At 44.6% G+C, this 25,121-nt stretch overlaps 1 protein-coding gene across 2 annotated transcripts; it reads right to left on the bottom strand.

The window, feature by feature from the left end:
* Positions 1 to 1,610: 1,610 nt before the first annotated feature.
* Positions 1,611 to 24,804, bottom strand: LOC131267401 (serine/threonine-protein kinase GL21140). 2 transcript variants are annotated; one of them, XM_058270269.1, is made up of 10 exons: positions 24,051 to 24,804; positions 5,576 to 5,930; positions 5,270 to 5,494; positions 5,058 to 5,184; positions 4,562 to 4,979; positions 4,380 to 4,477; positions 4,036 to 4,302; positions 3,812 to 3,961; positions 3,458 to 3,735; positions 1,611 to 2,943 (listed from the first exon to the last, which is right to left on the bottom strand). In XM_058270269.1, the coding sequence occupies exons 2-10, from the start codon at positions 5,824 to 5,826 to the stop codon at positions 2,874 to 2,876; spliced, it is 1,884 nt and encodes a 627-aa protein (XP_058126252.1). In that variant the 5' UTR covers positions 5,827 to 5,930; positions 24,051 to 24,804; the 3' UTR covers positions 1,611 to 2,873. The 2 variants fall into 2 exon arrangements, with proteins under 2 accessions (XP_058126252.1, XP_058126253.1); XM_058270270.1 differs by having other exon boundaries at positions 24,448 to 24,804.
* Positions 24,805 to 25,121: the final 317 nt, after the last annotated feature.

Here is a 25,121-nt window from a genome sequence, read left to right as displayed (position 1 = left end):
TAATGCTGATCTGGAAGCGTGTGGTGTAGGCTAATGCTGATAATGTTTCATGTGTTTCCACCGTTTGTATGAGAAATATACGATCTCTGCACTATCTGTTATTGTCCATTGTGAATGCTCATTATTTTCGCGCTCCGTTAAGCAAAAACGGTCCCTGAAGGTCCCTTTCCACCATATTTACATGGCGACGATCCATTAGAACAGAATGGCAAAGATGGTGATTTATGAAGCGAGCGAGGAAAATATGTTCGTACCGCAGAAGCGCAACCTCATTGGACAGAATGATGAAGACGGTTGTGTGTTGAAAGCTATGCACAAAAATTACATCAGAATGCCTCTCGGGTAAAGTAACCCCCCCTCATTCCCTCTCTAGGCTCTAGCTGGCGCAGATGGAATGCGCAATCTAACTCAAAAGTGTAATTGACGTTATTTATACGTTCTTCTTGCTGATCTTGTCAAACACCGTATGAAGAGAAGCTTGGCAGAGAAATGATGGATGGATGATTATTGAAATTGGTTCCGTTTTGAAATTCGTCGTTGTTATTTGTGTTGAGAAACCTATTACCTTACTTTTCCCGCATCCTCTCTAGCTCGCCCTTCTCCTTGTACGGTCAAAATTGCTCGTTTCAGTACGTTTCGCTTCATACGATCGTAAACGTGTCTAAAAAGCCAATAAGCTGTCTATAAACTGTATATCATATCTTTATATAAAACCGTTCGCTATCTGCAGCTGCATTTTCCTTCGGCTTGCCAGTTTACTGTTTGCCTTCAAGAGGGGTTCGATATCATTTTCTCGAGGCACACGTTACGTTAAACTGTTCGTTTCTGTTGTGCCATCATCCTAACCGTCGGTCAGAGTCTATTTTACAAGGAATAGATGGGTGATGTATCATGTTTGTTTTGCTCGGCACCTTCCACATATTGTAATATCTCTTGTGTAACATAAGTGGAACCAATATTGATTAATACCTCAACAGAAATAACAAGTACCCTAAATTTCTTTTTGGCTCGTCCAAATTGGTCACTTATTTCAGACTGCTTTACGTATGATGATGCTTTATTTTCATACGTCTATCCAATGCACTTTTTACCTTTTATACAGTAAAAAGCACCATCGGAATAAGTAGTGGGCAGTATCTTACACTATAGTATAGTTCAATATTGATGCAATACGCTGCCGAAATTAATAGCATTTCAGCGTGATAGTTGTGAATTCCATTCTGGAGAGAAGGTGATATGATTATCAAACAATATATATTCGTATTTTTATATGCTTATTCATTTGCAACTGTTTCCGAACCTGTAACCTATCGACTTCGACTAACGCTGGCCAACGGATCCTTAAAAGCTACTGCAAGAAATTGAGGTTAGCAGCTTCGTAGGGCTGATCGTATATAGAAATGATTTACGGAAATGCGCTGCAAATGTGAGAAAAGTGGAATGATTAGTAACAGAGTGAACGTAAATCGGGCAAATCTATGTATTAAATCTGGCTTCAAATTTTGTGTGCATGAAACGCTATTGGTGCGGGTTACCGGACAAAGAAACAAAATTAACAGTTGAACTACCTAACCAATAGAAAACGACAACAATCGAAGGAAAACAAAATGTGCAATTTGAGATCTTACATCTTTAGCGTTCAGTGTATTTCATGTTCATGTGGTGAAAACAAAAGCGTCCTACAATAGTGGGGAGATTGGTTTTTCAATTTCTTTTCGTGTTTACAAATATCGTTCGTTTCCAAAATAAAAACCTAATATTCCCGCCGTGACGGAGTTTCCCAGTCTGGCGATGTTTTGTTTTGAGCCTAAATATAATTAAATTTTGGATCGTTTTTGTTTCTTATCAAAATGTTTCTACCGTCCCGTTGTTACACGCACAGACCATTGGTGCTTTTTGATCCTTTCTTTGCAATTTGAGTCTCGTATGACCAGAAGTATGAAAGCTACCAATGTTTAGCCTTATTCACCCCTAATATGCATAAAAACAAATACTAAACGTGCCTATCTTAAATGATAACACACCAGCACTTACTAGAGTAGCATAAATCTTTTCGCTTTAACAAAAAAAAAAGAAGAACAATCAAACCGTTCCCAAGCTTCGACATTGACTGACTTAAACATAACATTTGCTTAGCAACTCTCCTTACAATTCTTCTTTAATCCGTCGAGTTTTTTCCTTCTAATTTCATTTGTTTTATAATGCTCTATCTATGCAATGTCATCTTTACGGAGGTAAATAAATAGAAAAAAGAAGAACTTGCTGTTTGTGTTTAAGTTTCATCTTCGCAATGGTGTGTACTCATGGGATGTTTCTAAGTTTGCTCACGCTTGATTCTTCCCCAAGCTAATCGGCGATACGCCGTCATCAATTCTTCAAAACACTAATAAAGACTAGTAGCAGTGAGTAGTGGTGGTAAAGGAGTAGAAAAGTACAAACACTAAACTGCTGCTAACTAATGTGATGCAAATGGTGCTACAAAACAAACAACCGAATAGTCGTAGAAATACGAGGCATAATAATTATTCACTACTTTCGCTGGATTTATAACATAATACACGCTAGAAATAAATACATCTTCGTGAAGCAATATGTACAACAAAACGTTTACCGAAACGGTGTCGTCAAACCAATGTGATGCTGTTCAGTTAAAAGCAAAAAATTGATAGCAAAATAAAGAGTGGCACACAAACCTTCCTCGGTCGCTTCCATCCCACTCGCAGCATTATGTGTGTGTGTATCCACTGTGAGATTTGGATGAGGTTTTTATGAGGCGCCTTCTAGGAACGAGATTTTCTTTTCTGGCCGTCCTTTATGTAATTTTGTGATTGTTTTTGTATCGATCTCTCACCAAAGCGACACGGCGTCCCTTATTATTGGATGCTGATTGGAATTGCCACCACCGTCGTCTCGAGTGGAACACAATTTTCTCCAAGAACGAGCCTTTGAGCGGAGGATTTTTTCGGTGTTGATAGAAGTTGAAATTTTCAACCATAGGGCAGTGGAAAATGGAATGGAAAGAAGGCAAAAAACCGTGTCAGTTGGAATATTAATAAAAGTCAACATGCTCACTACAGCACCGGTCACTACACTTGCCAGTGATATTACGACTTTACCGCAAAACAAGTATAAAACTGATATTTGGCTATCGAATGCCAGTCAAAAAAAGTGAAAAAAAGAGTACAAAAAACTAAAGAATTTCAATATCATCACAGAACATATACCAGTGCCTGCCGAGGGAACCTACTCCAGAGCAGAACACATTTAAAAAAAAAACAAACATATCAAAAACTAAACCAAGCACACAAACGCTGTTCGACGACATCTACCGACCAAACGGAACGGAACGAAGAAAACGAAACACACTTCCTGTACACAATAATCTACCGTGGCGTGGTACCGACGAATGGTCCCGCGCTTCACGTTCTAATACATATGATTGGAGAAAATTCGGTACCCGTCCGGATCGCGCGTATCGTCCACGATGTCGCTCGTGAGCCACGGGTGGTCGAGAATGTCCTCGCTGGAAAACCGCAGCTCCGGATCGGATTGCAGCATGTTGATGATCAGATCGCGCACACTGTCGCCAATGTTGTTCCAGTAAGGTGCGGGAAAGTCAAAGTACCCGTTCAGGATGGCATCGAACAGCTGCTCCTGCTGGTTCTCGGGTGACACGAACGGTGGGAAACCGCACAGCAGAATGTACAGTATGATACCGGCGGCCCAAACGTCAATCTGTGTTGGACATGGAAGGGATTTGTTAAAACTTTTCTGAAGAAAAAAAAAGCTAATGGGAAACAGTAACTCTTACCTTCACACCGTAGCCCGATTCCATGAGTATCTCCGGTGCGACATAGGTCGGGGTTCCACAGATAGAAAGCAACGGTTCCGTCACTTCACAGGCCAGTCCAAAGTCTCCAAGCTTCAGCAGGACCACATTACCATCACTGTCTAGTTCCACCTGTACCAGCACGAAACGCAATGTTAACCAATCTCGCTCACTAAACGTAATAACACCACGCGCGTGTCACTCACCAGTAAATTCTCCGGTTTGATGTCCCGATGGACGATGCTAAGGGAATGCATGTAAGCCATGGCGGACGCCAGGTGTTTCATCATGATCTTCGACTGGTTCTCGGAGAAGCGCGTCACCCGCGTTATGGCATCGAACAGATCGCCCCCGCGCACCAGTTCCAGCACGAGGTACATGTTTTTGATCGTTTCGATGTCGTGCACCAGCTGGATGATGTACGGATGGTTTAGCTTCTTCATTACCCGAATCTCCGCTGCTAGGTAGTGATCCTGGACGAAGTGTGTGTGGAGAAAAACATTTAGAACTTTGTTTGATCTTTGTTACTGTTTATGTGCAAGAAATTTACCTTGCCGGAACATTTCGACTTATCGATAATTTTCAATGCAAATTCGGTGTTTTTCTGCTTGTCTTTTAGCTTCAGTACTACGGCAAAGTTTCCGTCACCTAGTCGTGTGGAAAAAAAAACATCATTAAATAACGTTTGCACAATAAAAGAAGGATAATATTAATTCTGAAACACACACTTACCAATCACTGTCCCAAGGGTGTATTTCGCCTGCAGTTCCAGTGGCAACGAATCGGGCAGGATGCCCCCATTTAGCACCGATTCGTCCACGCAAACGAACGTATCGTTGTGGCTCTTGACCGGCATCTTGGGCTTCGGTCCCGTCCGCGTCGTACTGCTGCGGAGCGTTTTCCGGTGGGCCGCGATCGCCTTACTTTCTTCCGCCTCGAGCTCGAAATCGTTCACACCGACCCGTTCGTTGCCGTACGCAAAGAATACGTCATCGTCCCCGAAGAACTGTGCCAGCTGCTGCACCGGGACACCCGAAACGGTGAACACCTTCCGTACGCAGCCCGTGTCCAGCTTGACGCACTGTGTGATGGCCGTCAGCACGTGCTCGTACGTTGGACTGTTGCGTTTGTTCAGCAGTAATCGTAGGATCTGGAAGCCGGAAAAAAGGTGTCATGGAATAGAATGTGAACCCAACGGGGTGTTGCAGTAATCAGCTTTCGTGGTTACCTTTCGTGGCTTCACGCCATTTCTTATGAGCGTCACGATCCGGGGATGCACCACCGAGTCGATCTCTTTCAGCGGGGTGCCACCATTAGAGCCTCCGTTTTTTACCGGTGAAAGTGGGCGTATTATTCTAGAACAACAAAAACAAAACATACAAGTGCCACTCTCTTCAACCCCTTCCGGTTCCCCTTCACCAACCCAATGATGATCCTTACCTAGACAGTCTGTTGGGGTTCTTGGTGTTGGTGTTTAATACATTATACTCTATCCGCTTGAAACCTTCATTGTTGCAGGAACATACGTAGCTCTTTCCGTCCTCCAGATCGTCCACCTTCTCGATCTTCTTACCCTCGAGGGTGTAGATTGCCCGAATCGCACCCGTCAGTGTGACGCTGTCCTCGAGCAGTCGCGTTAAATCTTCCGTCAAACTATCGAAAGATCTGCCGGCGAACATAAACACAAATTAGATTGGGGATCACGTCGGATTGGGTCACTCTTCTCCCTCCCCCTTTCGTACCAACCTGTAACGCTCTACCGAGACCGGTATCGTGCTGCCGGGATAGAACTTGTCGCCGTTACGAAAAAATCGTATCCGTTTCGCTTTTTTCGCCGGCGTCCGACTGCTCGAGATGCGCTTCTTCAGTGTGTTCGATTTGTTGTGCGTGCCCCCGCTGAGGTCGAGATCGATCAGCTCCTTTTCCAGCTCCGAGTTTGAGCTGGTCCGGCTGTTGCTTCGACTGAGCGTCGAAGTTGTATGGGTGCTCACTTCCATACCGCCGTCTTTTTTGCTGCCGTTCGCCCGTGGTTCCTCAATTTTGTCGGCGGTATGATCCGCTTGGAAAATGGCTTTTCCAACTAGACTAGACGCCTGTGCTCCTGAAACGAAATGAGGTAAGCGAAACCGAACACACATGAATATTACGGAAACACTCTTCCGGGGGCGACGAAAAATGGGGTTTGTGGCATATTTCCATTACTGCCGAAATATATTTCCTAACTACCACCTCCATATCGTCATCGAAAGTACACACTAGCAGCACATTATCATTGGCATCATTATCATCGTCATCATCACTATTATTATGGCCGTAACAAGTGGCATTGCGTACTGCACATCGCATTAGCGTCAATCATTAATAAAATCCCCCCAGCTGGAAGTAGTAGAAATGCTCCCGAATGCATCATCGTCCATCGGACATCAATAATATTAGACTCCAATACCATCGTACTGGACCAAACCTATAATCCGTTCGGAAATGCTGCATCGAGTTGGAAAATAGAGCGAGGTAGTTTTGATTTTCGTTTCCGAAAAATTGGGGTAATAGATAATTATTTCCTTCCATGGCTTCCATTGGCCACGGATTGGACTGAAAATTGTAATATAATGAAAACTTCGGAAAAAATAACTTCGACGATCCATATTCACGTTTCTTTATTCAAACTTTGAAGAAGTTAATATTTTTTTTATATATTTTATTTGAATGTATTTTAGAATCAATCAACTTGTTTTCGACAATATTTTTTTCTTTAATTTAACGTTTTTCCTTGATTTTAAAGTTAACCAAACATTGTATCAATAATAACTTGTCTTCCATTTAAGGTCCTTATTTCCCCATTTTAGCTTGTTTTCAAATAAACTTCTTTAATTTACTGCAGCCAATGTAAAGCCCTGGTGGTTGCATGACTTTAATGCAATTGCAACGGAAGTACAGTAAAGAACCAAATACTGCAAGCCAAATATCATAACCCTTGACCTTATGATGCTGATGTTTCTACAACCTTCTTACACCGAACTAACCTTGAACTAGCACCGAGTGAGCGTTTGTAATTGGCCTGGCGATTAAAACGAAAGCCAAGCTCAGCTCCAAAGGAAAATCAGCTGGTTCCGTTTGCGAGAGAAACTTTTTTCTTCCACGTTATCGCGTGGCTCACTTAACGTGCAAGCAGGGATAAAGATTTTACCCCCTTCGGAGGGTTTGGTGCGGGGTAAGAAAAGTATGTTATTTGTACTTGTTACTTTTTAGCTTCGGACCACAGCTCTACCGTATGTTTTACTTTGCTCCCCTTGGTGGTAGAGATTTGTTAAATTAGTTTTATTTTTCAACTTGTAATTGGTTGGGGAAAATGTGACTTCCCCGGGCCGAGGGATCCATAAATGAATTGAACGCTTGGAAAGTCAACCAGGGTAACCTGCGGTTGGGGAACGTGGCTCCCTTTTGCAAGACGTCAAAACTGGCATTTAACTGTCTCCGAAGGGTGCCACAGCTGCACAACCCCCCGAAGTGCAAATTGCATTGTCGGTGGTGCCCGGTGACGCCTTGCAGTCGGGCGAACTGCAATCAATGGCGTGCGCAATCATTAACGACGCGATTTTTTCCCTTCCTTCAACAGACCGAGTGCCGTTATAGTGTTATTTGTTTATCAGAGCGCGTAGGGTTGACCATGATGGTGGTTTGGTGCAGTGCAGCTTCCTTCCAGTTAGCAACAGCCGTTGCTTAAGCCAGATATAAAACGACTCGTCGACTGTCACTTTTGGTTATGTCTACATTCAGTACGCAATGTCATGCAGGATAAATGAATCGATAAAAACAGTATTCCTTGTGATTTCTTTTATTTAGCGATCATTTGCATCGCAAAGCGCCGAAGGGGACCAGGTTCGTTTTCCTTCTTGTCAATTTGAAGTGCTTTACCTGATTGCAGAAATGCGGGAATGGAAATAGTCCTCATTCCCAACATTTCGCTAACGAAATGCAGACGTCAAACGGGCGTCGGATTCCCGCATACACGCGTGATAATTGATTCCTCTTCGCCATTTACATAACATCGTTCCGCAACAGTCGCTCCAGTGGCCGGTTTCACATCGCAATCGGACTCCCCCAGTGTGAGGGAAGCGCGAATACGGCAACATCGCCAGTGAAACGGAAACGATACTCGCCACACCACCCGCCCAGGGTGCCATACCCGGAGTAGGGATAGGTTTGATTTTCCCTCCCGGCATGATTGATTCGCGCGCGGTGGCGTAATGGAAATTGCGATCGAGCCATGCGATCGGCAACAACTCACCGACTGCATAAGTAAACATCGGTCGGGAGATGTGAGCACAAGAAAGCAACCTCCAAATCCAAGATCATCTACACCCCGCTCCTTCCCCCCCTCCTTTTCCCCATGACCGACCGACCGTGCGGATTCAATTAGACATGTTTTGTTTGCGAAGGAAAAATAATCGGTGAATCACACCAACACCCCAAAAAAATTGACCGGAAGCATAATTTTTTGTTCGCTTTTTGAATCCCACCGATCTGCTTCGAAAGCATGATCTCGTTTTGCTCGAACCAAACCAATTAAAGAGTTCCTCCCCGCCCGGTTGGGGGGTTGGAATAGATTCGATTCGAGGTTATCGTCGTTTGCGAAGTCTGATGGAGGAGCTCATGGGATGGGATGGGTAGGTAAGCGAGTTTAATGACGTTTGGTTGGATGGTTAATTAACCTTCCGATCGATTTAGATAAGGGAAGGAAAATTGAAATGGGTAAATAAACTACACATTCCCTTCGAGACACTGTTGTTTACTCCATAGTCAACTGTAACGGGCCTTGAGACAAATTGTTTCGTGTCTGTGATTTTTCCTTTGTTTATTTTCCTTGAGGTTATTGGTGACGAAGAAAATTTAACTGAAACATAAAAAAAAGTTTACGTCAAATTCCTTTAAAAAAATATTTATTTAATAACAAGTGTATCACAATATTCCTCCCTTCGACACTGGTTTATCTTTCCTCGATGTAGCACCCCGTCTTGTTTGCTTTTGTTTGCCGACCGATCCAGTTCAATGTCAACCCATCCGAGGGTATGATTTACATTTCAACCCGTCCACGGCACGGTCTTTGTTTATCAGCAACTTTCCCGCACACTTCCTCGTCTAGCAGGGTGGAAAGACAAGTTGAACATACTCACTGTATTTCTAATACTAGCACTAACACACAACACAATCGATATGTGTTGATCGTACAAACTACAGCACGCCCAGATGGGAAGAGGAAGAGGAACACGCAATCTTTTCGTGGTCTGTTGGAAATGCAAACAGATAAACGGCGACATGGACGAGCGTGTGTTATATGTTAGTCTTCCGTTTTCCTAATCAAACCTTTAGCAACTGTCGTTTTACAGTATAAAAACTCGTATCTGGGAGGTGGCTATATTTTTTTCCCTTTAATTCTCATCGGTTCTGCTTGCTTTCACACCAAGGCGCGCTCAAAGGCGTCCTTTGCGTAAGATTGTTTCCTTCAACAACCACGCGAACATGTGCGAGTTCGAGCATTGAAGTTACTATTGCTACCGCCAATCGAAGAGAAACCGATGGCCGTAAATGCTTCCAAAGCCCAACGCGAATGATTTACAACCAGTTCGATTAGAATTAATTGTAACGCCAGCCGGGCCTCCGCTGTCTGCAGCAACCAAACCACCACCACCACCACTACCCGGTAGCAATTATGATTATCACCCCTCCCCTCTCGTCTTAGGGTAGGTGGCCCTGGCTTTCCCTTTCGAAAACGAAACCGACCACCACGGGTCTTTTTTCCCGCCCCGGGGGCCAGCCACGGTTTCAAGCGCGAGTGCAAAGAGTCAGCCATTTAAGACACACGGAAACGTGCAGAGCTCTGGTGTCGGTGGCCGGATGCCTTCGGGAGAAAGCGTAGCCAAAACCATCGCCACACCATCGTACCACCCCATTGTCATTAGTTTTAGAGCACTTTCTTGTGTCCGCTCAGCTGTTGCGAGAGCGTGGCAACAACGACACAGCGAACCAACCGTTAATGGGCGAGAGTTTCTTAAAAAATTCTTTTATTTCCGTGCCCTAAAACTTCGCCTGCACTAACGTGTGCACCGAGAAATGGGCAAGAGGTGGGAAGAAGAGGAAGAAGCAAAAAGTACAAACTCCCCACAAAATGCGACGTGTAAAAGAGCCTTAAAGCGGAGTGATTAATCAAAGTCTCGTGCGCCGGGGTACGGTTTTCCACCTCGCTGGAAGCCGCCATCTCCATTTCTCGGGGCCCCGGTTGCCGGTCATGGAAGCGTATAGCACACCGGAAGGAAGGGTCCTTTCCCTTCCGATGGGGACGGACTGATTCATAAACTCGCCCACCACGCACGAAACGATACAACGGGGGCAGAAACGTTACTAATCGTGGCGGAGAAAGGTAGCATCACCATATTTTACGATGTCCATCAACGGACACGGGGGGCTAGGCGGGGCGAAGGCAGCCGAAAAATCGATGGATCATAAAGCCCTGTAAAAATGCTCGTTACTGCTGCTGAGCGCGGAAACCGTAACCGTCGAGTCTCGGTGCAAGAGCAATGAGGAGTAAAAGTTTATTACGGTTACGTCCCTACTCGAGAGGTGGAAATTAAAGTCAACACTACGCATGTGGCGGATCCGTAGCAGAGAGGGTAGAATGTGAACGGAATGAGCGTCTATAATCAATGGTTATTACGTCAGCGCCAATTGGGTTATCATCGAAATGTCTACAGCCACATACATCAATCCTAATCTTTTGTGACTATGTTATCGACGTTAGAAACAGTTAACACTGAGCGAATGCCGAATTCTTTTACTGGAGGATACGAAAGTAATTTTATACGGATACGAATTTAATAAAAATATGGTTAGCAAAAAGTACTGGATAAGCGAATACAATAATTTAACATAAATAAAAAATAGCAAAAGGTACAAAAATAGAAACAACTATAATCATTAGATGTAACTGATGGGTAAGAAGAAAATGATACCAAAGATAAAATATAATGAAAATTCAAACATAAAAAATAAACATAAAGACACAAGAAGATCAACAACAAAACAATACCAAACAAAAGTTGCGATTGCCGTAATATAAAACGTTAATAAAAAACAAAATTAGTAAAATATACGATAAAAAAGTAATAAATAAATAGTTATAAAGAACAAATGGCGCATACACAAATCCACAAATATATCTCACGCAAAAAAGCCCTCTACACTCCGACAGGATGGATCGATATTCATTCATAACACGTTGGAGACAAACGTCACCACGGTCTGGAAGGTTTGGCACTAATCTGGGACCATCAATTCTGCGTGTTTTGTTTGTGCAACCTTTCCGTCCTCCACCTCCATAACCTTGCCTTGGTAGAGTTACGACGAGCGATAACGAACCCGTGATGTCGTTCGGCGGGAGCATCGTCCAACGACATTTTGGCCTCGTGGCTCCTGATTAATGTTTGCGGTTTAAACTTTATGCCATCTTCTCTTCCGTCTCGACCCGAAACCCTCCACACCCCCGTTCCCTTACTCATGGGTTAAGCGATATTTCAAGGGTCATGAAAAGCGAAATGATACCGTGCGGCTTAAGCTTTAGAGTTTGGTGAAAAGGTGGAATAATATGCTGCAGAAAAGACGCTATCATCAAGATCTTGACATTGTGCTGCCTTCTGGATCTTATCCACCCATCATCCGTCCTCCTTTCCCGAGGAGGATTTCGCTATCAAAAATATTAATAAACGTTCCACCTGAGGGATTTGGGTATTATTGCTTCCTTTTTTCTCCAAACTCCAAAATGACTTCTGCAGTTGTTCCTTACCCCTCGTTGGGCTCAACATCGGCTCGTGTGTCATTGACCCCGCGTGAGGTGATCCACTGGTGCCGTTTCGCTGCTACCAAACCACCCCCAATCCCCCCGTTTCTTTTCCACGGACATTCGGAAGCACCGCTGGCCGACTCAGCGGAACGTGGAAGTAAACGACGGACGCGCTTTTTGCATTACCAATAAGTCCCCACCGCGTGTTCCCGGGGTTGAGGAGTTTCTGGAGCAAACGGCAAACCGGAAGGGGATTTTCTGGCAACCGTTCAATTTCATCTTCCGTAACGCCGCGGCTCGGCTAGGCTCCTGTTTGCTCGGATCGATAACGGAAAATTCAGCACCGAAATGACCGACCGTGGTGGTGGCCGGGGGCCACAACCTGGCCGGAAGTGACCGAAAACATAGCACCACCGCGAAGCGAAGCACACACTACCGACACACAAATACAGCCATCGTTTAGGTCGTTGCCCACCGGCGCAGGTCTCATTTAGTGGTTGTGTTGGCAAGTATTTCGGTCGAACGCCAGTATGAGGAATTATCTACACCGAAATCACAAAGCATACAGCGAGCGGATGGGAGGGAGGGAAAACAATCTGTTAAATGGCCGTGTTTATTTGTTTGTCCAAGAGGAGATAAATTTAATCCCCACCGTAATGAAGATATTATGGACGACCGTTAAATACCGCTCGCATCGCGGAATTGGTAGCGCGACATAAAGAGGCGCAAAACCCCTTCAAATGGTCGTTGAGAAGTAGTATTTGTTTACTTGGTTCGGTTTTGCTGCGGATTCACGGCGGGCAAGTGGCAAGTCGTGGATTAATAGTGTACAATAAATATGGAAGATTTACTCTACAAAACAGTACAGAATTACCAAATTTCATCAAAATTGAAATTGAAATTAAACAATTTCTAAACAAATTTTCTTTCGTTATTTTTTAATATGTTCATTACAGAAACTAGCAAGAACTGGATATTTTGTTGGAGTATCTTCTCATCTAAAAGGGAAAGTTCCATTTTCAATTAAATCCTAAAGACGTAAATAATTTTTTTGCAAGTGCTTTATAACTGTAACTTTTGTTGTGGTAAATTTCAGAAAAAAAGTCAGCGACTAGCTATGAAGTTCAATTAAGGTGAAAGACAGTCAAACGGTTGGAAAAGTCAACACAAACTATTGGAAAATTTTCAATAATTACAGATTGTTAAGAGATAGTCTATAGCACGAGAATAAGGATATGCGAACATTCATGAAAATGTGTTAAAACTATTATTGAAACCTAAAACAAAACAAATGAATGCCAAAACAATCGCATTTTAGAATATCACACACCGTTTTTCTTTTCATAAACATCTGATTCCGTCTGTTTCCCAACGTCAGAGCCAATTTTTCGCGACACAGATTTATAGGTCAAGAATATCACTCAGTGTTTTTAGACTGATTTTCACACCTTATGTGCCAAAGACCCCCACAGTCGTACAGTTCTACCACCAACCACTAATTAACGTAATTTCATTCCCCATCAACACGTCCCCACCCTTTCGGCCGCAGTATTTTTGGCGATGGCGATAGCAAACAGCACATTTACACGAAACATAATGTGGAATATCATTTTACTAGCGGGCTTGGGTGAACATGAAAAGGTCTGTGGGGCAACAAAAAAACTCGAGGTAATAAACGGAGGAAGCGTTCTTCGCATTCAAACCCAAAGGGGGCGTTATAGGAACGGAACGATCCACACGAGATTAGTTATGATATATGATTTCCCAACCCCAAAGGGAATATGGTGAGTATTTCTAAATTTAACGCTGCTTGGGATTATGTCAGTTGCAACTAAGCTTCCCCATAAAATGGAGTATAATGGGGAGACGCATTTGTGACAATTTAGCCGTTTCTTTTTCTTTCTCTCGAAGATCGCCGAAGAGGTAAGATCGTGATAATTGCCCGGCAAAGTCACGAACCGTGCCGGTGTGCCGTTAGACGTGTGTTAAATGAAAATTCGCTAACGTGCGAAGGTTGTTGACACCTGAGACACTGGCTGAGCTGATAAAAATGCGTTCAACGTACAATGTCTGCTCGGGAGAGTTTATCCTCCCCGTCGTAGTGCCTCACATTCGTCGCACTTTTTGAAGGAAAACATGTCTGTATCTTTTTTTTCTGCCCTCCGATGTTTCGTCTGCTCGCCGGGTCAAACGACTTTTGAACTGAACTAAGTCTAACAACCGTAAAATTATTATTTCATTACGATCTCCACCGTCTTCTCAACCGTCCGGAGCACATCGTTCTTTCTTTGCTTTATTTGCCCGCTCACTCGCTTCACTGACCAAAAATCAATTCGCATTAGAACGATTCGATGCTCCAGAAGCAGCGGGAGAACGACGGCCACAGTCCCAGGTAGCCACAAGACATTCCTAGGACTGTTCGGCCAGCCAATAGGCCTGTCTCAAGTCAAACGAACTAAATGCCGCTATGGAGGAGCGCCAAAGGAGAGAAAGAACTTTTAATGATCCTTTTATGGCTGGAACTGTGCCAAAGTTCATTGGGAGCCGCGGCCCCAGGTGGCCCCTCCGTCGCATCTCCTTCTCACCACCCACGCCATGTGGCTTTCAAGGTGTATGTGTTTGATATAAAAATAATAATAGTCAACTTTTACGTAACGATTTGCGATAGTTTTGTGGGCTGACAAGCCTCATATATTTCCCCGCGATGATGGAGCGTTTTTGGGTCGCCAAAGAACAGCACGTGCCACGACCATTGGTTTGGAATTGGTTTGGGGTAAATAAATGGTGCTAATTTTATATTACAAAAAGCACTTTAAGTTAACGAGATTTCTTGCCATTTTCATGTAGAATTCATTTATATTTCATTTACAAACTAAAACAGCCTGAATTTAATAAAAAATTAAACATTTAATTGACGACATTTTTGAGGGTACTAAAATAATACAAAGCTTCATTAAAGTTTAAAAAAGTCATTGAAATTCATTTTTGTAATTAATAATAACATTTTTAGGTTCATATATACTCCAACTTCACCTAGGGAAAAACATAAAACTCAAACGCACGCGGTTGACATTGAGATCACAAAGTTCGCGATGGTTTGAAGAAGTGGAGAACATTTATTATTAGAACTTCAACGCCCGGCCACAATGCTTCATATTTCTGCGACTGACTCAAGCCTTTGGAATTCCGTCGCCGTCTGGAGGGAGGCTTCCAGGGACGAACGGGGACGAAAACCACAAAGTCACGAAGTGGCATAAATGAAGACAGCAAAGCCGACGGAGAGGAAGGATGACGTCAGACCATCTATCACTTTGTGTGCCTTCAAATAGGGAGGAAGTTAACAAAAAAAAAAGAAAACTCAAAGGTCCCTTCAATATTGTCACGTTTTTCTGCACCGTTTAACATTTTCCGGCCGGAACGCACGCAAGTGCCAGCAGAGAGGATCCCATTCGTCAATCCGCCCGGGGAAAATTGAAACGTCTAGCGTGAAGTTAACAAAAGATTCCGATAGAAGGGAACTTGTTTCAGGTGCCACCTCGAAGTCGGTTAATTTCCCTTTCGTTCGTCCTGACGGTTTACTCGGAAACACTCATTCGATACGCCGCGCCCTCCTTGAAAATGATAATAATATATCAACTAGGGGGTGCGTCCAACACGGGCTCTTGGTTTCAAAATCTCAATACCACCAACCACCACGGGGCTGTGATTATACATGGCACTCGACCGCCATAAGACTTCACACCAAATAAAGACAATAAAACGAACCCAACGATGGATCACCGAAGGAGACACCAGAACCGGTTTGTTTTGCATAATCAGCGCCAATGTATGATCGTCTGGAACTGTATCTGAATGTGTGTGTTTGTTAGCTTGTGAGAAACAATCCTCCCGCTTTCTTTACTCTCAGGATCGCAGCCGAGTGTCTGTTTACACTCAACGATCATCGTCAGCATAAATATGCTCGTCACAAACCGTTGATCACTTTCTCACAACTTCTCCCGATCCAGAACTAGCGAGGGTACATTTTTATGAAAATCTGTGGAGAATGTTGACTAATTTTGAAATTGTAAATTTAGAAAAAACTTGGTTGAAACTTTTCATAAGAAATTTATCATTTTCGGGAAACCAAATGTACGACACTGGTTAACATAATTAAGTCTCATGTTTCGATCAAGTATAACACGATCATCTTCACAATTTACAGACGTTTATGTGTAGACGCATCTGAAGAGAAATTAAAATGGACAATATTGAATTATTACACCTAGTTAAAAATATGAATTTAGACATGTTAAAGTACAAACCATCAATGGCCTGAGTCAATCTTTTTTTATTTAAACGGACATGTTTTAAGCTGCCACGTGGTTTTCAATCACCCGAAGCGGAAACACCACCTGAAGACAGGCCGCTTTATCTCTCGCTGTCGTCCAGTGAAACAATCCGTTCGTTATGCCTTCCACGAGCTATTTCATGACTCATCCATCGAAGATTCATTCGCATCGGTGCATGTCTGGCTCGTATCTCCCCCTACAGTAGGTAGGTCACAGCACAGTCCACCCTCTCCCCGAGGGGGACGAGATTAGATGTGCACGTTTTCGCAACATTGTCACTCAACTTTCTTGTACTTCCGTCGCGCCTGAAACCGAGCTTGTTACTCTCGCCAGCGTCTGACCGACTTACTTTGGCGCAGCCGGACGAAATTGCCATTTTTGCCACACCGGCTCTCGTTTTAAGAACGAATTTAGGTGAATGAAATTGAAATAAAAGAAAACTGGAGCAACCTTCTTCGCCAGCCAGTGCCATGTCGTGCGAGCCCCGCGTGTCGTTACTTTGTAGCCGGTCAATGATTCGCCACACGACACCTTACAATCATCGCACTCGTCCGTCGCGTTATCGCGGGGTGGAAGTGACCAAACACACACACACCCACATTGACTTCCTTCCTTGATGCATCGCCGGCAAGCTTAACAACCCCGTGTTACGATGAAGATTAGCTTAAAAGTAGGACAACGGTTTAGGGGGTGGCTTAGAACTATTCAGCTTCTTTCTTCACCTTAGGGTTTTAGCCGTCCAGGTGAAACCTTGTCGAGAAAAAGGCCACCCTCGGTCAGGAAAAAGGGATAGGCATGTCGTAAAAAAAGAAATATTTTCACGTAACCCAAGTCGTGTAAGATTATTTCGAACCTCACCGTCGTCGGGAGTATTCGTTCGAGTGATTTTTAAACCACCAAAAATGGAAATTATAAGCGCTTGAAATATGGCTCCTTTAGACGTGACGTAGGTTGAACCAAACTGTCGCCTCGGAAGTTCGGAACTCTTGGTTTACGAGTTTATTTACCAACCAATTACTCACGCACCCTCAACTCGGTGTGCATGCAGGTACTTACACACTCGAACCATGCCCGATAATGTGCAAAATAGGGCAAGAAGTCCAACGCCAGACAGCCTCTTTATGGACACAGGAGTTCCCCGGCTTCTCCTTCGGGAAGGAAGCGTCGATTCTTCCCCTCTTCCCTCCTCCAGGGGCAGGATGTGTCATTGAAGAAGGGTACAGAAGAATCGTGTCCTGCCATAAAAGTAGAATCAACCTGCAACGGCATGTCGTTCGGTTCAGAGGCAAATCTCTGCCAGACTCGCATATGACGCTCCGTGTGAAGGTGGGCGTTATGAATAACGTGCCCAGAAGGCACAACTTGTCTGCTCCATTGTGACAAGTTTTTTTTTTTTTTGGCATCCAATGACACTCTAGACTCTTGTCTAGGCCTTCCTGAGGATGCCGCTTTCGGTCGCTAATGACATGGAAAGCGTATGTATGAGATGCGATAGAAGGAAACTGCTGTGCATATCTCCGTACAACGGATGGGCAAACATGTTCGTTTTATGAATTAAAAAATTAGGAAGTGTAAGGCATGAAATATAAAATAAAAGAATTGCAGAAAATAAATTATTTTGATGCTAATTTAAAATAAAAATCGATCCCAGCAAACTTTCAACTAACGCTACCACTAATAACCTTTGCATTAAAGTAAAAACAGAATCCTCCAATTTGTTCTAAATGGGAAATTTATTTTATGCTGCCTTCTTCTATGATAATACAAGGTGTTACCCATTCAGCATGTGTGTATATGCGATAATAGCCGGCCGCCCGGTAAAAAGTCGATGCCGGCACGACGAAAGCATAAATCATACAGTACGTTGACACCGAAATGTGTACTACCGCGTCCATGTGTAACCGTTGTTTAGTTTAGTACCAACTAGGCCGGGAAAACTCCATGGTCCTCCGCCGGTTCCACGAGGCCAGCCACGCGTGGAACAAGCTGTAGAAGTAAAAGTCAAACCGGCGGACGACCATTTTACCGCAAGAATTTTCTTTCGTTTTTTTCGGTTCTCTTGGTACTCCTCCATGTGCCATTTTTTCGACGGGCTCTCGATATGGACTCCAGTCACGAATTGGACGACTGAAGACGAGGCGCTAACCTTTCCTTGGAGAACCGAATAGCTAATAGTACGAGGGCACAGAACTGTTTCGACGAGCGACGAGGGGAAGTGCTTCCAGTGGCAATTGGGATCAACTGGTTGAGTCAAAAATGGGCAACACTTCCCTCCCTTGCAAGACAACAGCGTCCACGTGCCGCCTTTCGGAGCGCAACCACCAACCCCAATTGCAATGCCGGCGACGACCGGCGAGAGCTGCTGCCTTGCGCCATTGCGATGGCGATGAAATCACGACGGAATTTCTAATTACAAATCGCGAAAGCTAATGCCAACTTGGTTGTACTGGCTTTTTTGCAATGCACATCAAGCAAAAGTAAAGCTGAAAACGAGCCTGAACAGTTAAGTACAAACATCACAAGCATAAAACAGAAAAAAGGTAAGTCGAGGATAAACTTTACTCAACGTAGTTGAAGTGGAAATAACAAGAATTAATTATTGTTTGATAGTAAAATGTAGCGTACCAAGGCAAACAAATATTAAATTATTACCCAGCTATTCAACATCAGTTTAGAACAATAATCAGGTACAATACATTAACAAGTTTTTCCTAAGACAAAATTTATTCAAAAACACCTTGGAAAATAAAAAGTCTTGGGAAAAATAAAGTATAAAAAATACTACTGTATCTTCTTCGATTAACTGCTCTAAGAAACTCAAAGAAAAACAATTAAAAGACCAAACGGACGGACGTCATTAGCCTAGAAGTTACAATAATAAAGTAACGAGCCAAGAAGGAAAACAAAACATCTGTTTGTCCGCGATCGTTTGCGTAAATCGCACAACGAAACGGGGCCGGCAAATGCTTCGCGACGGACCCGGTGACATCCTTCATCAATCATCGAGCGTCCCCAAACTCCCGCCTGGGACCCACACTCGCTCCCTACCTCTCTCCTAACTGCCGCCCCGGTTGTTATGACGGATAGATTTGGCTTTCCCTACTGGGGGGAGGTTGGTTGTGCCAAAACATGCGAACGATGGGGCCATTGGGGGGGGGGTTTCCGTTCTGCCCGGACCCCTGCATTACCACCGGTAATGTAACCGATCCTAGGCACTTATTAACTTGCTGCCTCTTAAAGGTAACCGCTATTGGGAGGGTGGTTTCTTTCTTACTTGACAAATGGAGAAAGTGTTTCGCACACATAAAGCGTACGATTTGACGATTTGCGGTGTTACGATTGATCGCACCATTGGGGAGGAAATTTATTTCCCATTTTCATTCATAAGACAGCACACGCCTAGGGGTTTGGGAGGGAAAATGAGTGATGAAAACGAGAGAGCTGCATGAGCGCACCCATTAACAGCCTCATTGGGGCTGACTTTCCTTCCGACCTGGCTTCGATAACTTTCATTGAATGAGCGAAATTGAATCCAAAAATAGCATTTATTATCCGCGCGGCTAATGAGGAAAAGGTTGGCACATAAAAAAACAAACGAAAACCTTCCGCAATGGGTACGATGGTTTCGATAAGGCCATAAGAGGAGCACATTTTCCCTGCACCCCACATTAAATTGGGGTGTGCCGGGTAAAGCACAACCACTCAACGACAGCGATGATCGAGGTTTATCGTGTGCCAGCTATTGCACTTGTGGCCGCCTGCTGCTGATAAGAACGGGGCCGGTGGTTAGCCCCAAAAGCCACCAAGAGACATGCAAAGGCCAAGGTTTCACTGAACGGACCTGTTACCGTGCGGATCAAACAATAATAGAGGAAAGACCAACCCGCAGGCCCAATAATGTTCAACCACAGTTTTTGGAAAGGTTTGAGCAAAAGTGCACGTGCTCGGTTTCGCGTTTTGCATGCAACTTGATTGGCAGTTTGCCGGATTTAATTAGATAAATGATCGAAATTGAGATTCGAAAAAGGCTCTTCAGCTAGTATTTTTTTTTTTGTGAGCCTTCCAAAGGAATCGGTTTTCACGTTTCGAATATGTGGCACGGGACGGCACGCACACATAAATAAAACAAACCCGTGCGCCGGCACGAACCACCGGCCCGAGTTTGGCCAGACACGCGGATAATTTCGTGCAAATTGAGATTTGAAAATGAAGTGAGAAAATCCCACCCAGTGAAAGGGTTGCCCCTTTTTCAAAAGAGGTGTCCATTTAGAGACATCGTTAATAGGTTTTGCTATAGTTTTCGGTTTTGTTTTCCCTGTTTAACCAAGGTTCGTGCGGCGAGGGGCCACAATTAATTATCATAATTGAATAACGGCATGGCTGAGCCTAAAACGAACCCTCTTCATAAAACATAAGTACGTAACGTTGGGGTAGCTATTCCTACGTTTGAGTTTACTTACAAACTGTGTAGAATAATAGCTTAAGTGCCGTTAAACTTGCCGGTAATTGTTAAAATGCGTAGACTTAGCAAGAAGACTTTTACCAATTTTATTTCTAACGTTTACCTAGGTTTCTTGAAAGCGTAAGAAATAAAACATATAAAACCTACCAAATCACAAAAAGCAACGTGAAAAAGAAACTAAAGGGTGGGGGGCAGCAAAAAGACAAAACTTCACTTTGATAGGCACAATAAAAATAAGTAAAATGTCCGAGTCATGGAGTAACATTCTCATGCGACAGAGAATACTTAAAATTAAACAAAAAATGAAAACAAGATAAAAATACTCGTTAAAACTCCGGCAGAGCCGGTGGTGTAATAATCGAGAAAACAGAAGGCATCATAAACTTCTTCTAATCTCGCTTCATCAGAGCCCCGGGCGCCATCAACTTGGCACTCCCGGAACATACAAAAACACACACACTCACACACGCATAAGTGATCCGTTGGAGCGGACTACTACTGCCAATGTTGCTGGCCACAAATCACTCCTGGCCCCACACCTAACTACCCGCAAACCAAACACATCCGGTGGGAAGGGCAGGTTGCATGAGATAAACGTGGACGGATTGTGGACACGGATTTGTCACAGGTACGGTATACCGCGTGTGCATGGGATGTCCTCCTGTACGGAAAGTTTCTAGGTCAGCAGCACATCGTACTTGCTTGTATGTTTTTTTCCCCGATGTCTTCCTGTTTTCTTTTATTTCTATTCTGCTTGCAAGCAAAAATAGAACATTCTGCGCGGTGAAAATCTGCCCATTTTGGAGTGTTAAGGTGTCGATGTAGGAATGCAATCGAACCCGACAACCGGGGAACATAACTCGATGACAAGACAATAAAAGACGGACCATTAGACACGCTTCAATGGGTGGCAAACAACTATTAGAAGAAGAAAAAAAATGCAGCAAAGTCAATCGCAACAAAACCGGGATGATGCTGGGGTATGGGATGTGTGCACGCCGTTACACAACAAGTTCAACCGAGCGTCATACTAACGACATGTGACGGAGCGTTGGAGATATTACTAGAATTTCAAACTCCAAGATTGAGAGCTTCACGACAGATAGAATTCATAAAAGTCAGCTTTGCTTTAGGTGTTGAAATGTGACATTTTTACAAGCGATGAGAGCCGGTTCTGCTCGTTTCGTGTACTGATGGACGAAAATAAGATTCCAGAAAATCTGTCCATAGAAATAATGCTGTGTCATAGACATTTCAATTATTCTAACATCGTTTCCCCATCTCCCGCTTTCGAATCGCTCGACAACAATGTGAGTCCCGGCTTTGGTGTTGCACTAGGGGGCGGTGGGGCATAAATCTTCCCAGGAAGCCACTAGAATGCGGTACGGACCACATCAGTATGAACTAGATTCATGTCCATCGTTCGGTCGCATTCTTGAACTATTTAACTTTATCTATCTCTCCTCGCCACTTGGCCTTTAGACGGGGGGTGGAGGTATGGTTTCGAAAAAGGGGAGCGCGTTGCTAATCTCTGCTAGCGGTCTGAGCGATAATTTAGCCCCAAGAGTGAATGTGTAGGTAATTAGTCGTCTGCCCTGTCTCGGAGGCCACGATGTAGAACGCGCGCGCATACCTTCTCACTCGTCTACTCTAGGTGGTTTTGCATTGAGTAAACAACTTGCAGCCGGAAAGAAACCCTGTGTGCGTTTCACAACCTTTTCATCCAAAGGTATTGGCCCCCCCTCCTATCTCCGGATGGACCAGAAACACTTTTATTTGAAAGACATCCGGAGGGAAGAGGGTACGAAGGAGGGGTGGTTTCGCCGCCTTAGGGTGCCATTTTTCCTCTCCGTTCTCACGTGTCCGGAAAGGGAAATGCCATTGAAACGAGCCCCTAGGGAGCGGTGCGAGGCGTAAAAGAAAATAAGGAAAACGCACTGGGGCGCAGGAGCATCGGGGCGAACGGGAAAAACGCTCCTGCCAGAGCGCAAGGTGGCGAGGGGTGGGTGGGTTAAGGGCGAAGGGCCAAACGTGGGGCACGAAGGAGAAGGGAACTGCTGGGATGGTACGCACGCAATGTGCGCGCACACGGTACATTTTTAGAATCTCCTTGACATCGACGGGAAGACGTCGACCGGCGTCGAGGGCGCCCAATGCCAAAGGGAGCTATACACGGGGCGGTACAATACTCCCCACAACAACAACAACAACAACATCATCTCATGCCGCGACCGATGTGCCTGTGTTGGTGTGCCGGAGATGACTTTTTGCTACACTGGTTAAAAGCGCGTGGCGTCTCCGATGGCTTGCGGAGTGCTTCAAATTCCATTGGCCGCCGACGGAAGGGAGAGCGTCTGGGACCGTGCGAGACGGGGTGGCGTTTTCTTCAGCGATGACAATATAAGCAGTCGCAGCATAAGCGTTCTCGGGGCGGCGAAACACTTTCGCATGCACAGCAACACATCATCGCCGGATGTCCGGATGAGTGGCGCTCGTAAACGGGGGACCCATAACGCCATCAAAACTAGATTTTCAAAAGTCCACAGCCATAAAGCGCAGAAACAGAAGGAATGTCCAGTTCTGTATGCGTGCCTACTGCTGACGAATGACGACGACGACGACGTCGACGACCACGATGATGATGATGAGCGTTCGATGGATGTTGGCGAATTTGGCACAAATGGTGGTAGGCCAACTTTCTTTTTCGCGTTTTCCATTGCCGCCGCCTGCCCTTACTCGGCCAGCGCTCTTCCTTCCTCGTTTGCATGCCACGGCAACCAGCGAAACCTTTCTATTTCTTCGCCGCTTTACAGAAATCGCTTACGACGGGCCACAGCAATGATGCGTTTTTTATTGCTCGCACAAACAAACGACGAGCCCGCAAAAACATCCAAAAACTGGCAAATGCCATATGACGAGCAAGCGAAACGCTGCCTTGAAGGACGTGGGACGACATGCTCCATAGAGAGCCATCTTCGATGATCTTTTTTTCGGCGTTTGATGCTGAAGCAAAGAATTATCGTTCATCGGAAATACAGCTACAGATGGTATATGCTTTTCGATATCTCTGTGGTTCGTTCGCAAAATGGTCACCACCGGGAAAAGATTCCTATGCGCGCACATTCCACCTTTTTTTCCATTCCCATCGTACATTTTGTTTGCTCTCCCACACCCCCTCTGGCGCTATCCTTTGGGTAAACACAAGAATTGCTTTTCTTTTCGATTTCATCCCATCTTCCGCCACACACAGGAGGCTACGATTTCCTTTTCCTCATTTATGTTGCATTTGCCAACCGGACGCGGTTTAGCTTTTCTTTTTGGGCCGCATCATACAACACATCGACTCGCGGGTGCACCCACACAAACATACGGGTAAACCAGCGCCTGCTTAAACACACAACAAAATGGGTTTTTCTTTTCCATTTTTACCGGGAGTTGAAGGGGAGCAAGGAAGCTTTTCCTTTTTCTTTTTCACATCGCCATAAAGGTAATCTAGCTGAGCCACCTCACAAAGGGGCCGATGCGAGCGGGCTACAAAAAAAATACGGTGTATCCTTTCCCAAAACGTTGAACGCTATTTTGCTGTTGTCTTACCTTGCAAATGAAATGGGCACAAGTGCACGGGATAATTAATAATGCAACGCCGATGTCTCTTCCAGTGGCGCCTGGCCAGCAACAAATGCACACACGGTTGCTGGCTCACTACCGTACGGTAATAGTAACGGTTTGGCCGAAACACTTGATTGAACACACCCGCACGGTTTGTACAGAAGGCAGGGGGGGGAAAAAACTTTACTGATAATTAACTCCGCCCTGTTGGGGTAAAATTGCGCCGGACGAAGCAGAACAAGGCGGCGCGGATGTAGATGCTGCTTTCGAGCAAAGCAAACTTTTTACCACTTTCCGGTTGGCCACTACACTAAAGGGAACAAAAAACTGCACGCACACTTTACACAGATAAGTGACAACAAAAATGCAGACAGACTCTCACCGAAAAAAACCGTGCCGGGCCCGAGGAGGAACTAATTTTCACCCGCTGGTCGTGATGATTGTGGACAAATTGATGCTCGCGCGTTCCGCGGATATGTGTCTTCGACGGTTTTCTGAACTGCTGAAGTGCAAATCAGGTGTGCATCGTTTCACCAACACCGACTGACGACCGGAGCGGAGCAGGCGAAGACGCGAAGAAGATCGAACTATTCCTGAGCAGTAAGACACTACACTAGAACCACCATTGTTTTCACCGTTTTCCTGCGCTCGCTGATACAGCAGTCGCTTCACACAGAGGAAATAGGGAAATTAATTCGACCAGACCCGATCAACGCCCTCAACTCTTTGCACGACACGAACCGACCGACACAACTTTCCGCACCGAAACTTCGAAGAACACTGACGTTTTTGAAAGTTGCAGCAGATGGGGATTCGGAAGACCAGAAGACTCGCCCCTCTTTGAGGAATATAAAGATTGAATCCCATTTAACAGTCTCGGATCATGTTTGATTCATTGGGGATTTGATTCTGATTTGATTTGTTTGGGACTCGATTTGTTTCGATTCAGACTTGAATCTCGAATCTATTTGAATTTAATGTGACTCGACCCAAACACGAGTTGAGTCGAATTAGTCATGTAACGAGTCGATGTACAGAAAACGTGATTGACAGCAG

This window comes from Anopheles coustani, chromosome 2, assembly GCF_943734705.1.
Source record: "Anopheles coustani chromosome 2, idAnoCousDA_361_x.2, whole genome shotgun sequence".
Lineage (NCBI taxonomy): Eukaryota > Metazoa > Arthropoda > Insecta > Diptera > Culicidae > Anopheles > Anopheles coustani.
Note: the sequence above shows the minus strand (reverse complement) of the source record. Positions and strands in the feature narration are given on the sequence as shown.

Excerpts from the sequence above, each read along its gene's own strand:
- LOC131267401 (XM_058270269.1), bottom strand. The coding sequence starts at position 5,826 with ATGGAAGTGAGCACCCATACAACTTCGACGCTCAGTCGAAGCAACAGC. Across the intron at positions 4,980-5,057 it reads ATGGCGTGAAGCCACGAAAG|ATCCTACGATTACTGCTGAA; the intron begins GTAACCACGAAA and ends TCCGGCTTCCAG. Across the intron at positions 3,736-3,811 it reads AATCGGGCTACGGTGTGAAG|ATTGACGTTTGGGCCGCCGG; the intron begins GTAAGAGTTACT and ends TGTCCAACACAG.